The following is a 15,844-nucleotide window of genomic DNA, read 5'->3' as shown; positions in this document are numbered from 1 at the left end:
GTCTAAACTGGTACTGTACGGATTAAAAAGACCCTAACTCTACACCAAAGTGAATCTTTCAGAAACCAGAGATTAGAGTTAAAAGTAAAAAATATCACTTTAAAGAAAATGTAAATCGTCTTTGAAGAAAAGGATTATATTTGCGCCACTGGATTTATTTTGTAGGCAAGCAATTGATTGTCGTTTAGCTCAATTAAGGTATTTTTACTGCTGTAGATCAGTGCTTCTCAAAGTGTGGTCCGCGGACCACTGGTGGTCCGTGAGCGCCCCCTAGTGGTCCGTGAGTATATTGGTAACATTTCATATTTGAAATAAATAAATATATATTTAAGTTTTCCGCACCCTCGCGGGAATATCTCCGCAATGAAGCGAGCTTAAGTTTCACTTTCGATTGCATGAAATAGCCCAGCGCAACACCTTCATCACACATGTTGCCACTTGTTTGTACCCTTATCAGGCGATTTGTAATATGTTCTAGAAAAACGATGTGTTTCTTTATATTTGTGGAGTTAGGTGGTCCGCGAGTGTTTTTTTATTGGTTAAGTGGTCCTTGGTATGAAAACGTTTGAGAAACACTGCTGTAGATGTTCATCAGAATAACATGGACAGTGCACTCGAGTAACCATGGTTCAAGTGACGGATACTGAAGAGTGGAAGAGCAGGATTTCCACTTTCTATACTTATAAAATTGCCAGAATACAATAAAATACTAACTTTTGGTAATAGTAGTGTGCTGAATACATGATGTTGTTGATTGAGTAAATCCCCATGCTTGCTACTTCCTTACAGGGTCAGCAATGGTAAGGAAGTCCACACACACTCGCCTCTTTCTCGCATAATGAGAAGCTAACTGAATATATGACAAATGCACGTCCGATTGGTTAGAATGGCCTTCTGTGTATAATATAACCCTAACAAGTGAGCCCGCTAACACGCAGACGGTTCAGCAATGTCCCTGTAGAGAATCTAGACCCATAATCCATATGCGCGGAGATGTTGCACTCTAGTGAGCACAGAAATATCATCCCTGACTTTCATTCATAGAGGGTATGCTGGGAAGATGGTTGTTCTTTTGAGCAGGCGAAGCAATTTGTTTTGAGCCTGGCCTTATTGTGCTTTGCCCTCGTGTCAACATGCCTCTCGCTGCACCCAGAAACTAATGTATATTCTGTTTCCATCTTCTTTCTCTTTACCCAGCCGCCATCCAGGTGCAGATCACGCCAACACAGGGAGAGATCAGCGTGGGAGAGTCCAAGTTCTTCCTCTGCGAAGGTAAGAGTGACGTCAAGCCAACCTCATTCAACCTCATGCAAATGTCTGAATTTACTGGCAGAATCCATTTAGATAATAATGATAGAAGTTGGTTTATTCAACAATACTAAGGACTCATTGGAAGATGTTCTAGGAAAAGAAAAGACAAGTCTAAATGAATGTAACTGTGGATGTAATGGGAAGTTAGGCTCACACAGAGGTGGAAGAGAGAAGCAGTGTGAAGAGATAATGAGGAAAGGTCTTTCGTTGTGTTCACTCAGCTGTCCGACATCAAAGAACATTTTCTACCCGATTTAAAAGCATAAGAGTCACAGTTATAATCACACTCTCACGGCAGAATATGTACATTAACGGCTCTTTTCAACCAAATTACAAAATGAAATGGTGCCTTGAAATGCGGTTCGTCTCATCCAACGTAAAAGTAAGGCAATATATTTCCTTAAACTGAGCGACCTGACTCTTAAAAATGGAAATTCCCATGTGCCCATTACCTTTTAAAGCAGACTTTGTTGCAAATTGCATCAAGAAAAGTTAACGAACCAATAAGAACATTTGAAAAGGTTTATTTGTAATGTCAGTATTGAATAAATGAAAGTCTTTAAAACATACGCCTACTCAAATGATGGGAAAATGTGCATGCACTCACTCAACAAATTATTGAAATAGTTTCCGCCTGTCTTTTTCCGGACCCTTCGTAATTACCTACTCTACCAACTGACCTCAGACCGATCCCACTGGACAATTTAGACATCTTAAAAACCACATTTCACCACAAAGTGACACCCTTTAAAATCACTGTTCAGCTCGAACGCCAATCATCCCGTTGGAGAGGATGTATCTAGAAATGTTAAGGAACAAATAATAACATTTGAAAGGTTTATTGTCAATGTTAATATAGAATAAATGAATCCTCCGAAGATGAGTCTTTAAAAGTATATTCTGAAATTATCCAAAACATGTGATTTCACTGATCAGTAACTCAACAAATTCTTAACACTCCTGTCTTTGTTCAGACCTTCCGTAATTATCCGCTCTGACCTCATACCGATCCCAACCCGACCTTTTAAACATCTTCAAACCACATTTCACCACAAAGTGACACCCTTTAAAATCTCTGTATATTTCGCTCCGGACGTGTTGCTACCCAGAAAGCGTTCTCGATGAAAGCTCATTATCTCCGTGCAGGTACAATGTGAAGCTAATGTATCTCTCCGAGTGATTTCTATTATTTGGTTGGATGAAAGCACATCACTTCAGCTCTTCATCCCGTTGGAGAGGATGTCTAAAAGCATTTAAGGCTCTTTGTGTTCCTGACGAGATGAGATGCCATTATGTGTCAGGGGAAATGTCTTAGATGGCACTCGTCTTTAAAAACAGTGAGTGGAAATGATGGTATTTTTCTTCCAGCGAAAGATGCCAACGATGAATAATCCTCTAATAGAAATAAGTCACATAATAACCTTTTTATGTTGAAGTAAGCATATTTAATCTGATCTGGAAAATATGTGTACTGCAGGGGTTTTGGATTTGATGTAATGTTTCAAAGCCATTGCAACCCAAAAGTTCTCGATTCACGGGTGCAGATATAAGCTTTTCTCTGACTTGTAGAAGTAATGATGACTATTTGTGTTTCATCTTTCATTTCGAGTCAGTTGTACTCGCTGAAAAGCATGCAAACTCAGATTATTGCTTAAACGTGTTGCAGTAGTTTGCTATCAATGGTGTAATACATCTGGGATTTAACTGCATACAGCATAACATTTCATTTCTAAAGTTTAAATGCAGCCGAGATAATACTTTCTGAACTACATGAATATCAACTAAATGTATACTGCATATATTTGAGTGGAGGTTTAAATCAAGAGAAAGCAAAACTACTTAAAAGAACAAACAAAATGCCATGTTTTTCAATTTAAAACGTATGTTGGCTGTTTTTTTTGGGATCGCAAACAGCCTGGACATCTTTTTTCTTCTCACTATGGTAAAGATCTTAATATCATAAAAAAAAAAAAAGTCTAGCAACAAATTGATACCAACCATGTCTCAATAACTTGTCAAGAAGTTAATTAAAATGTGCCCTAAATTGAGGCTAAATTGAGAGGTCCAGAAATGAGGCAAAAGGATAAATCCAAAGATTGAATTGCTGTCAAAATGGTCCCGCTAGCGATCCAGAGATCCCAATATCATAGAAACCTAGAAAATAAGACAACAAATAGATACCAACACTTTTCTTATTGGCAGTGGCGAGCCGTGACTTTTATACCTAGGCCCTCTGACCCCCACCCCTTCCCTCGAGTTATTACGTCACAGCGTATACTTCAGCGGAATATCAAAACAACGGCCCGGGGTGCAAAACGCATCAATGAAAGCGACCCTCTACCACACAGAACAACACCTGTAAATAACCCTATTTCGGCATGCTTTTATTTTGAAGGCGAGTTAACCGCTGTTGACAGGAAGTTGTTGTTGCTATGGAAACAAGAAAAGTTTCACAGCGGGGCGGAACTTGTCATAAAGTCCGCGATAATAAACACCCACCATTAGAGGGAAGATATGATTGGTCAAATGTACTGTCAGCTACATTACTCTCCTCGTTCAGTTACTATAGCGACCCTCTGTGAATCACAGCTGGAACCGCCTGGACGTCCAACAGCTCCTCTCTTCACAGACTCGCAGAGACCAGCTTCTTTCATTAACCCTTCACATTCCAACAGAAACTGAATAGGCAGATTCGAAGGATTTATTCTTTGAAATGTTGTTTAAAATACAATTAAATCAAGTTATTTTGGTAAAACTAATGAAAAATATAACTAAAAAATATATAAAGAAATATTTTATTTTTTTAAATGTTTTTAAATATTATTTTGTAGAATATCTTAGGCCCTCACAGAGGGCCTAGAGAGCCCTGACGGCTCGCCACTGCTTATTGGCTTTTCTAGAAGTGCAATTAGAGACTCTCCGAAGTTGAGGCTGATTACTGTTGGGTAAGGTTGCCAGAAATAAAATGCAAATGACAAAATCCATTCCTGTCAAAAAGTTCCTCAAAAGACCTTCAAAGTTAGACAATCTTTCTGTTAGACTCTGTATTATTCATAGCCTCAATGGACTTTACTTAAGCTGTAGTGAAGACCCTGATATCATCTGAAAATAGAAAGTCCAACAACAAATTGATACCAACCATCTCAAATTGGCGTGTCCAGAAGTGCACAAAAGATTCTCCAAAGAAGAGGATGTTTTATGTGAAGAAGAAATTGCTTTGAAACACAGAAGTCAATCAGATATAGTGTATAACCAGTAATGCATCACTAAGCTTGATATTGGAGATGGAAATCTATTCGTTTTTAGGTTTTTATTCTACCTCCTGAATTACAATGAAGATTTTTTGCAAAGGCTGTTGTTCTGGCTGTCTCAAATGGTTGAACACCAATACAATGTGTAGCTGAAGTTGGGTAAGGAGGCAGGAAAATACGTCTAGAACGTTCAAAATTGGGCTGTTTTTTCTTTTTTTCTCAATCGACTTTACTATTATCATATCCTTTCCTTTCTTCATGCCTCATTCTTATTCAATCCTGTGTGTTTCAGTGAAGGGAGATGCTAAAGACATCAACGGGTACTCCCCCAATGTCGTAGAAATAATAAAAGTGTCCCGCTAGCTCGTCTAGAAGTGACTCAAAAGACGTTCAAAATGTGTAAATCTGTATTTTCTCAATCGATTTACTATTATCATATTTGACTTATTTTCCCTTCTTCATTGCCTCTCTATAACTGAATTCTGTGTGTTTCAGTGATTCAATGACATAGAAATAATAAAAGTGTCCCGCTAGCTCGTCTAGAAGTGACTCAAAAGACGTTCAAAGTTAGGCTGTTTTTTCTATAAGGCTCGCAGGATTGCGCAAAGCTTCAATCAACTTAAATGTTATCATATATATTGCAGCTCTGGTCGTTGCTTTCTTTCTTCCTTGCCTCACTATAATTTGATTCTGTGTGTTTCAGTGACGGGAGATGCTAAAGACATTGACTGGTACTCCCCCAGTGGAGAGAAGATCCTTCCCAACAGGCCGGACATTATCGTGAGCCGCGGAGATGAAACCATGTCCACGCTCACCATCTACCACGCCAACGTGGACAGCGCCGGCATCTACAAGTGTGTCGCCAAGAACGGAGACAAGGAGGCGCAGGCCACGGTGCAAGTGAAGATCTTCCGTAAGTCTCAGCTGTATTCAACTCATGTGCAACAATACAGAATTAGCATTATGAGAAAACATAACACAGGAAACAACAGACAATTACTGCAGACCACACTCTGTCTCAAGAAATTACCTTTTTTGTTTCCACTAATTGGTTTTGATAGCTACTTCCTTTGGGTTTTTATCCAGACAGCAACAAACATTTAGTATAATTTAGATATAATTCATTTGATGACTTCTCAGGTATGTTTCGAGAAGCTTATCTATTACTTGTCAGACTAAAGATAAGACGCATTTATGGGGTTATATTTTCAGGAGAGAAAACGTCTTAGGAATTTATTTTCTGAAGTTGTATGAGATGCTGAAACAGAAGGATGTTACAGCTTTGGTCAGTGAGGTTAACACTTAAAGAAATACAGCATCCAACTAGGGCTGCAACATTTGAAAAAACAACTAATTATATTTACTGATACTGCAATCATGATTTTGTAAATATTATCCAAATAATAAAAATGTTCAAAGTTAGATGTTTCTTGGGAGGATTTATACCAAACTATGTTTTTTTTATTAAGCCTGTAGAATTCAGTTTGTAGTCCAGGACTTCCTTTCAGCTCCAAAATACTTTATTAAGATATTATCTCATATTTTGCATCTTCCAAATGTTGTTATTCCTGCGGTTCGGATATTGCATAGTCCATGTTCAGACTTTGATAAAAGGTCCATTCCTTGTGCAGCCCTATTTCGGATTACTTGTTTTTTTAGTTGCCTTACTTTAAGAGGAATCGTCTTTAACCTGCCTACCTTCCAACGCCTTCTGTAATTAACTTCTTTAACACTTAACAGTCAACCATACTTTAAGCAATCTACAAAATGGCAAATGAAAGTTCCCAGTGTCCGTGTGAAAGGTATTTATAACGGTGTGTGATGTCCTCTCTACAGAAAAGATCACCTTTGAGAGCGCCCCCAGCCCTCAGGAGTTTAACGAAGGCGATGACGCGGCCATCGTCTGCAACGTGATCAGCTCTCCTCCTCCCAGCATCATCTGGAAACACAAAGGCTCCAAGATCCAGGCTGCCAAAGACGGTGAGCCTGATTCAGACACAAAGCTGGAACTGCTTCCTCACCTTCAACCTTCCTCCCCTCTATCTCTTACCCTCACTCCTTCTGAGCACTCGCCCTTTTCCCTTCTGCCAATGCTGTCTGCCAGGTCATGCTTTCCAATCGATTTGCCCCAGTATTCCTCGTTTCCTTCTCCTGTTGCCCTTCATCTTTGAACAAAGCCATGCATTTGCAGCAGGGGAGCTTACGACCTCAAAGATGAGGCAGTAACAGGGGAGATGGTCTCTTCTTGGCCCAGAAGGAAGTGGTTATGAATGAGAACAGATTGGAGCTGCCCAAATAGAGCAAGAGCTACTCAGGGGGGGAAGTAATATGGAAATATGATAGAGGACATAGGGAGCTGAAAACCCTGAAATTACTCAGTATTTTAGCACTTCCTATTCACTCGTCTTAAAGCCAATGTTTTTTGGGGATTTCTCCGTGGCGCTCCGGTCACGATTATTGCTCATTCTGCTTTCCATGCTGCACATCACTGACTGAAAGAGATTTACATTTAATCGTGTCACATTTAAAAACCCTTCCCTTCCATCCTGTCATTCGGGTTCACACATGCACGTTTCGCATCGAGCATTTGATTACAGAGTTGAAGCATTTTTTGCCTGCAGGAATAATCACACAGCAGGTGTTCCTCTGCAGTCTTTCTGAATCCCACCTGTGCCACTGCTGAGGCTGCGAGATGAAATGGAGTTAAGTCTGGAGAAAAGGATATTCTTTGATTTGTGGCTTCGTAAATCATCTGCCAGGAGAAGCAGGAAGGGGTGAACGAGAACCAGAGCTCCCTGCAATGACTCTGTAAGGCGCCTTAATAAATCCTCAGATAGTGCTACTGATATACGGAGGATCGTCTTACCCCAGACTAATTACCAACGCAAATCATTCATTCTTGAGCACATATTATGTTTGATAATTAGAGCATTTTCCACACAGTTACCTTAGTTTGTATTTGAATGCTGTTACAGGGTGTCTGTGGCAGGCGTTGACTCGCTTTGGTTTCGTCAGATTTTAGATAAGAGTTGTTTTCAAAGGAACAAGATTCATTATTAGCTTTTACTTTGGAGATGTTTCTGGTACTGTATAGCTTGACATGACCTCCTCTGACCCAAAGGGAACTTTAAGTACTATTAAGTAAACATTAAGTTGTTTATGGTAAATTGTACCCTAACTAGAAGATAAAGCTCCAACTAAATGTACCCTAACTAGAAGATAAAGGTCCCACTAAAATGTACCCTAACTAGAAGATAAAGCTCCAACTAAAATGTACCCTAACTAGAAGATAAAGGTCCCACTAAAATGTACCCTAACGAGAAGATAAAGGTCCCACTAAAATGTAACCCTAACGAGAAGATAAAGGTCCCACTAAAATGTACCCTAACTAGAAGATAAAGGTCCCACTAAAATGTACCCTAACTAGAAGATGAAGCTCCAACTAAAATGTACCCTAACTAGAAGATAAAGCTCCGACTAAAATGTACCCTAACTAGAAGATGAAGCTCCAACTAAAATGTACCCTAACTAGAAGATAAAGCTCCACACTAAAATGGTCAGAAATGCAAAACACGAACCACTCGAAGTCCAGATCTACAGCAAACCCTGGGCTTATCGGTATAGTTGTAGCCCATTTCAATTGGTCTAAACTGGTACTGTACGGATTAAAAAGACCCTAACTCTACACCAAAGTGAATCTTTCAGAAACCAGAGATTAGAGTTAATAAAAGTAAAAAATATCACTTTAAAGAAAATGTAAATCGTCTTTGAAGAAAAGGATTATATTTGCGCCACTGGATTTATTTTGTAGGCAAGCAATTGATGTCGTTTAGCTCAATTAAGGTATTTTTACTGCTGTAGATCAGTGCTTCTCAAAGTGTGGTCCGCGGACCACTGGTGGTCCGTGAGCGCCCCCTAGTGGTCCGTGAGTATATTGGTAACATTTCATATTTGAAATAAATAAATATATATTTAAGTTTTCCGCACCCTCGCGGGAATATCTCCGCAATGAAGCGAGCTTAAGTTTCACTTTCGATTGCATGAAATAGCCCAGCGCAACACCTTCATCACACATGTTGCCACTTGTTTGTACCCTTATCAGGCGATTTGTAATATGTTCTAGAAAAACGATGTGTTTCTTTATATTTGTGGAGTTAGGTGGTCCGCGAGTGTTTTTTTTATTGGTTAAGTGGTCCTTGGTATGAAACGTTTGAGAAACACTGCTGTAGATGTTCATCAGAATAACATGGACAGTGCACTCGAGTAACCATGGTTCAAGTGACGGATACTGAAGAGTGGAAGAGCAGGATTTCCACTTTCTATACTTATAAAATTGCCAGAATACAATAAAATACTAACTTTTGGTAATAGTAGTGTGCTGAATACATGATGTTGTTGATTGAGTAAATCCCCATGCTTGCTACTTCCTTACAGGGTCAGCAATGGTAAGGAAGTCCACACACACTCGCCTCTTTCTCGCATAATGAGAAGCTAACTGAATATATGACAAATGCACGTCCGATTGGTTAGAATGGCCTTCTGTGTATAATATAACCCTAACAAGTGAGCCCGCTAACACGCAGACGGTTCAGCAATGTCCCTGTAGAGAATCTAGACCCATAATCCATATGCGCGGAGATGTTGCACTCGAGTGAGCACAGAAATATCATCCCTGACTTTCATTCATAGAGGGTATGCTGGGAAGATGGTTGTTCTTTTGAGCAGGCGAAGCAATTTGTTTTTGAGCCTGGCCTTATTGTGCTTTGCCCTCGTGTCAACATGCCTCTCGCTGCACCCAGAAACTAATGTATATTCTGTTTCCATCTTCTTTCTCTTTACCCAGCCGCCATCCAGGTGCAGATCACGCCAACACAGGGAGAGATCAGCGTGGGAGAGTCCAAGTTCTTCCTCTGCGAAGGTAAGAGTGACGTCAAGCCAACCTCATTCAACCTCATGCAAATGTCTGAATTTACTGGCAGAATCCATTTAGATAATAATGATAGAAGTTGGTTTATTCAACAATACTAAGGACTCATTGGAAGATGTTCTAGGAAAAGAAAAGACAAGTCTAAATGAATGTAACTGTGGATGTAATGGGAAGTTAGGCTCACACAGAGGTGGAAGAGAGAAGCAGTGTGAAGAGATAATGAGGAAAGGTCTTTCGTTGTGTTCACTCAGCTGTCCGACATCAAAGAACATTTTCTACCCGATTTAAAAGCATAAGAGTCACAGTTATAATCACACTCTCACGGCAGAATATGTACATTAACGGCTCTTTTCAACCAAATTACAAAATGAAATGGTGCCTTGAAATGCGGTTCGTCTCATCCAACGTAAAAGTAAGGCAATATATTTCCTTAAACTGAGCGACCTGACTCTTAAAAATGGAAATTCCCATGTGCCCATTACCTTTTAAAGCAGACTTTGTTGCAAATTGCATCAAGAAAAGTTAACGAACCAATAAGAACATTTGAAAAGGTTTATTTGTAATGTCAGTATTGAATAAATGAAAGTCTTTAAAACATACGCCCTACTCAAATGATGGGAAAATGTGCATGCACTCACTCAACAAATTATTGAAATAGTTTCCGCCTGTCTTTTTCCGGACCCTTCGTAATTACCTACTCTACCAACTGACCTCAGACCGATCCCACTGGACAATTTAGACATCTTAAAAACCACATTTCACCACAAAGTGACACCCTTTAAAATCACTGTTCAGCTCGAACGCCAATCATCCCGTTGGAGAGGATGTATCTAGAAATGTTAAGGAACAAATAATAACATTTGAAGGTTTATTGTCAATGTTAATATAGAATAAATGAATCCTCCGAAGATGAGTCTTTAAAAGTATATTCTGAAATTATCCAAAACATGTGATTTCACTGATCAGTAACTCAACAAATTCTTAACACTCCTGTCTTTGTTCAGACCTTCCGTAATTATCCGCTCTGACCTCATACCGATCCCAACCCGACCTTTTAAACATCTTCAAACCACATTTCACCACAAAGTGACACCCTTTAAAATCTCTGTATATTTCGCTCCGGACGTGTTGCTACCCAGAAAGCGTTCTCGATGAAAGCTCATTATCTCCGTGCAGGTACAATGTGAAGCTAATGTATCTCTCCGAGTGATTTCTATTATTTGGTTGGATGAAAGCACATCACTTCAGCTCTTCATCCCGTTGGAGAGGATGTCTAAAAGCATTTAAGGCTCTTTGTGTTCCTGACGAGATGAGATGCCATTATGTGTCAGGGGAAATGTCTTAGATGGCACTCGTCTTTAAAACAGTGAGTGGAAATGATGGTATTTTTCTTCCAGCGAAAGATGCCAACGATGAATAATCCTCTAATAGAAATAAGTCACATAATAACCTTTTTATGTTGAAGTAAGCATATTTAATCTGATCTGGAAAATATGTGTACTGCAGGGGTTTTGGATTTGATGTAATGTTTCAAAGCCATTGCAACCCAAAAGTTCTCGATTCACGGGTGCAGATATAAGCTTTTCTCTGACTTGTAGAAGTAATGATGACTATTTGTGTTTCATCTTTCATTTCGAGTCAGTTGTACTCGCTGAAAAGCATGCAAACTCAGATTATTGCTTAAACGTGTTGCAGTAGTTTGCTATCAATGGTGTAATACATCTGGGATTTAACTGCATACAGCATAACATTTCATTTCTAAAGTTTAAATGCAGCCGAGATAATACTTTCTGAACTACATGAATATCAACTAAATGTATACTGCATATATTTGAGTGGAGGTTTAAATCAAGAGAAAGCAAAACTACTTAAAAGAACAAACAAAATGCCATGTTTTTCAATTTAAAACGTATGTTGGCTGTTTTTTTTGGGATCGCAAACAGCCTGGACATCTTTTTTCTTCTCACTATGGTAAAGATCTTAATATCATAAGAAAAAAAAAAGTCTAGCAACAAATTGATACCAACCATGTCTCAATAACTTGTCAAGAAGTTAATTAAAATGTGCCCTAAAATGAGGCTAAATTGAGAGGTCCAGAAATGAGGCAAAAGGATAAATCCAAAGATTGAATTGCTGTCAAAATGGTCCCGCTAGCGATCCAGAGATCCCAATATCATAGAAACCTAGAAAATAAGACAACAAATAGATACCAACACTTTTCTTATTGGCAGTGGCGAGCCGTGACTTTTATACCTAGGCCCTCTGACCCCCACCCCTTCCCTCGAGTTATTACGTCACAGCGTATACTTCAGCGGAATATCAAAACAACGGCCCGGGGTGCAAAACGCATCAATGAAAGCGACCCTCTACCACACAGAACAACACCTGTAAATAACCCTATTTCGGCATGCTTTTATTTTGAAGGCGAGTTAACGCTGTTGACAGGAAGTTGTTGTTGCTATGGAAACAAGAAAAGTTTCACAGCGGGCGGAACTTGTCATAAAGTCCGCGATAATAACACCCACCCATTTAGAGGGAAGATATGATTGGTCAAATGTACTGTCAGCTAACATTACTCTCTCGTTCAGTTACTATAGCGACCCTCTGTGAATTCACAGCTGGACCGCCTGGACGTCCAACAGCTCCTCTCTTCACAGACTCGCAGAGACCAGCTTCTTTCATTTAACCCTTCACATTCCAACAGAAACTGAATAGGCAGATTCGAAGGATTTATTTCTTTGGAAATGTTGTTTTAAATACAATTAAATCAAGTTATTTTGGTAAAACTAATGAAAAATATAACTAAAAAAATATATAAAGAAATATATTATTTTTTTTAATGTTTTTAAATATTATTTTGTAGAATATCTTAGGCCCTCACAGAGGGCCTAGAGGGCCCTGACGGCTCGCCACTGCTTATTGGCTTTTCTAGAAGTGCAATTAGAGACTCTCCGAAGTTGAGGCTGATTACTGTTGGGTAAGGTTGCCAGAAATAAAATGCAAATGACAAAATCCATTCCTGTCAAAAAGTTCCTCAAAAGACCTTCAAAGTTAGACAATCTTTCTGTTAGACTCTGTATTATTCATAGCCTCAATGGACTTTACTTAAGCTGTAGTGAAGACCCTGATATCATCTGAAAATAGAAAGTCCAACAACAAATTGATACCAACCATCTCAAATTGGCGTGTCCAGAAGTGCACAAAAGATTCTCCAAAGAAGAGGATGTTTTATGTGAAGAAGAAATTGCTTTGAAACACAGAAGTCAATCAGATATAGTGTATAACCAGTAATGCATCACTAAGCTTGATATTGGAGATGGAAATCTATTCGTTTTTAGGTTTTTATTCTACCTCCTGAATTACAATGAAGATTTTTTGCAAAGGCTGTTGTTCTGGCTGTCTCAAATGGTTGAACACCAATACAATGTGTAGCTGAAGTTGGGTAAGGAGGCAGGAAAATACGTCTAGAACGTTCAAAATTGGGCTGTTTTTTCTTTATTTTCTCAATCGACTTTACTATTATCATATCCTTTCCTTTCTTCATGCCTCATTCTTATTCAATCCTGTGTGTTTCAGTGAAGGGAGATGCTAAAGACATCAACGGGTACTCCCCCAATGTCGTAGAAATAATAAAAGTGTCCCGCTAGCTCGTCTAGAAGTGACTCAAAAGACGTTCAAAATGTGTAAATCTGTATTTTCTCAATCGATTTACTATTATCATATTTGACTTATTTTCCCTTCTTCATTGCCTCTCTATAACTGAATTCTGTGTGTTTCAGTGATTCAATGACATAGAAATAATAAAAGTGTCCCGCTAGCTCGTCTAGAAGTGACTCAAAAGACGTTCAAAGTTAGGCTGTTTTTTCTATAAGGCTCGCAGGATTGCGCAAAGCTTCAATCAACTTAAATGTTATCATATATATTGGAGCTCTGGTCGTTGCTTTCTTTCTTCCTTGCCTCACTATAATTTGATTCTGTGTGTTTCAGTGACGGGAGATGCTAAAGACATTGACTGGTACTCCCCCAGTGGAGAGAAGATCCTTCCCAACAGGCCGGACATTATCGTGAGCCGCGGAGATGAAACCATGTCCACGCTCACCATCTACCACGCCAACGTGGACAGCGCCGGCATCTACAAGTGTGTCGCCAAGAACGGAGACAAGGAGGCGCAGGCCACGGTGCAAGTGAAGATCTTCCGTAAGTCTCAGCTGTATTCAACTCATGTGCAACAATACAGAATTAGCATTATGAGAAAACATAACACAGGAAACAACAGACAATTACTGCAGACCACACTCTGTCTCAAGAAATTACCTTTTTTGTTTCCACTAATTGGTTTTGATAGCTACTTCCTTTGGGTTTTTATCCAGACAGCAACAAACATTTAGTATAATTTAGATATAATTCATTTGATGACTTCTCAGGTATGTTTCGAGAAGCTTAATCTATTACTTGTCAGACTAAAGATAAGACGCATTTATGGGGTTATATTTTCAGGAGAAAACGTCTTAGGAATTTATTTTCTGAAGTTGTATGAGATGCTGAAACAGAAGGATGTTACAGCTTTGGTCAGTGAGGTTAACACTTAAAGAAATACAGCATCCAACTAGGGCTGCAACATTTGAAAAAACAACTAATTATATTTACTGATACTGCAATCATGATTTTGTAAATATTATCCAAATAATATAAAAATGTTCAAAGTTAGATGTTTCTTGGGAGGATTTATACCAAACTATGTTTTTTTTATTAAGCCTGTAGAATTCAGTTTGTAGTCCAGGACTTCCTTTCAGCTCCAAAATACTTTATTAAGATATTATCTCATATTTTGCATCTTCCAAATGTTGTTATTCCTGCGGTTCGGATATTGCATAGTCCATGTTCAGACTTTGATAAAAGGTCCATTCCTTGTGCAGCCCTATTTCGGATTACTTGTTTTTTTTAGTTGCCTTACTTTAAGAGGAATCGTCTTTAACCTGCCTACCTTCCAACGCCTTCTGTAATTAACTTCTTTAACACTTAACAGTCAACCATACTTTAAGCAATCTACAAAATGGCAAATGAAAGTTCCCAGTGTCCGTGTGAAAGGTATTTATAACGGTGTGTGATGTCCTCTCTACAGAAAAGATCACCTTTGAGAGCGCCCCCAGCCCTCAGGAGTTTAACGAAGGCGATGACGCGGCCATCGTCTGCAACGTGATCAGCTCTCCTCCTCCCAGCATCATCTGGAAACACAAAGGCTCCAAGATCCAGGCTGCCAAAGACGGTGAGCCTGATTCAGACACAAAGCTGGAACTGCTTCCTCACCTTCAACCTTCCTCCCCTCTATCTCTTACCCTCACTCCTTCTGAGCACTCGCCCTTTTCCCTTCTGCCAATGCTGTCTGCCAGGTCATGCTTTCCAATCGATTTGCCCCAGTATTCCTCGTTTCCTTCTCCTGTTGCCCTTCATCTTTGAACAAAGCCATGCATTTGCAGCAGGGGAGCTTACGACCTCAAAGATGAGGCAGTAACAGGGGAGATGGTCTCTTCTTGGCCCAGAAGGAAGTGGTTATGAATGAGAACAGATTGGAGCTGCCCAAATAGAGCAAGAGCTACTCAGGGGGGGGAAGTAATATGGAAATATGATAGAGGACATAGGGAGCTGAAAACCCTGAAATTACTCAGTATTTTAGCACTTCCTATTCACTCGTCTTAAAGCCAATGTTTTTTGGAAGTGTTTTTTTGTTCGAAGCCTGAAATAAGATCTGTGGTTAACAGAAGCTGAAGGAATTTTAACATAAAATACATCAGTAAATATTCCATTGGACCATGTAGGTTGCTAACAAGTGTCTAAATGGGACGACTTAACGTCATCACGCCCAACATTAGCCACCTTTAGCTTAGCGGTGGTGACGTGAAGTCATGTGATCGTGCTGTAGTTCCTTTATAGCCCAACATTAGCCACCTTTAGCTTAGCGGTGGAGACGTGAAGTCATGTGACCGTGCTGTAGTTCCTTTATAGCCCAACATTAGCCACCTTTAGCTTAGCGGTGGTGACGTGAAGTCATGTGACCGTGCTGTAGTTCCTTTATAGCCCAACATTAGCCACCTTTAGCTTAGCGGTGGTGACGTGAAGTCATGTGACCGTGCTGTAGTTCCTTTATAGCCCAACATTAGCCTCCTTTAGCTTAGCGGTGGTGACTTGAAGTCATGTGACCGTGCTGTAGTTCCTTTATAGCCCAACATTAGCCACCTTTAGCTTAGTGGTGGTGACGTGAAGTCATGTGACCGTGCTGTGGTTCCTTTATAGCCCAACATTAGCCTCCTTTAGCTTAGCGGTGGTGACTTGAAGTCATGTGACCGTGCTGTAGTTC

At 39.6% G+C, this 15,844-nt stretch overlaps 1 protein-coding gene across 2 annotated transcripts in view; it reads left to right on the top strand.

Moving 5' to 3' along the window:
* Positions 1-15,844, top strand: part of LOC117459055 (neural cell adhesion molecule 1-like) — a 310,157-nt gene that overhangs the window by 199,264 nt on the left and 95,049 nt on the right. The window contains exons 2-5 of one of the 2 annotated variants that reach the window (XM_071205485.1): positions 1,198-1,272; positions 5,266-5,444; positions 13,641-13,686; positions 14,612-14,755. In XM_071205485.1, coding sequence (XP_071061586.1) covers positions 1,198-1,272; positions 5,266-5,444; positions 13,641-13,686; positions 14,612-14,755 — 444 coding nt within the window. Of the gene's footprint in view, positions 1-1,197; positions 1,273-5,265; positions 5,445-13,484; positions 13,687-14,611; positions 14,756-15,844 lie in introns of those variants that run through there. The other variant, XM_071205484.1, reaches the window with a different exon arrangement.

This window comes from Pseudochaenichthys georgianus, chromosome 14 (genome assembly GCF_902827115.2).
Source record: "Pseudochaenichthys georgianus chromosome 14, fPseGeo1.2, whole genome shotgun sequence".
Classification (NCBI taxonomy): domain Eukaryota; kingdom Metazoa; phylum Chordata; class Actinopteri; order Perciformes; family Channichthyidae; genus Pseudochaenichthys; species Pseudochaenichthys georgianus.
This window is presented reverse-complemented; position numbering and strand designations above follow the sequence as displayed.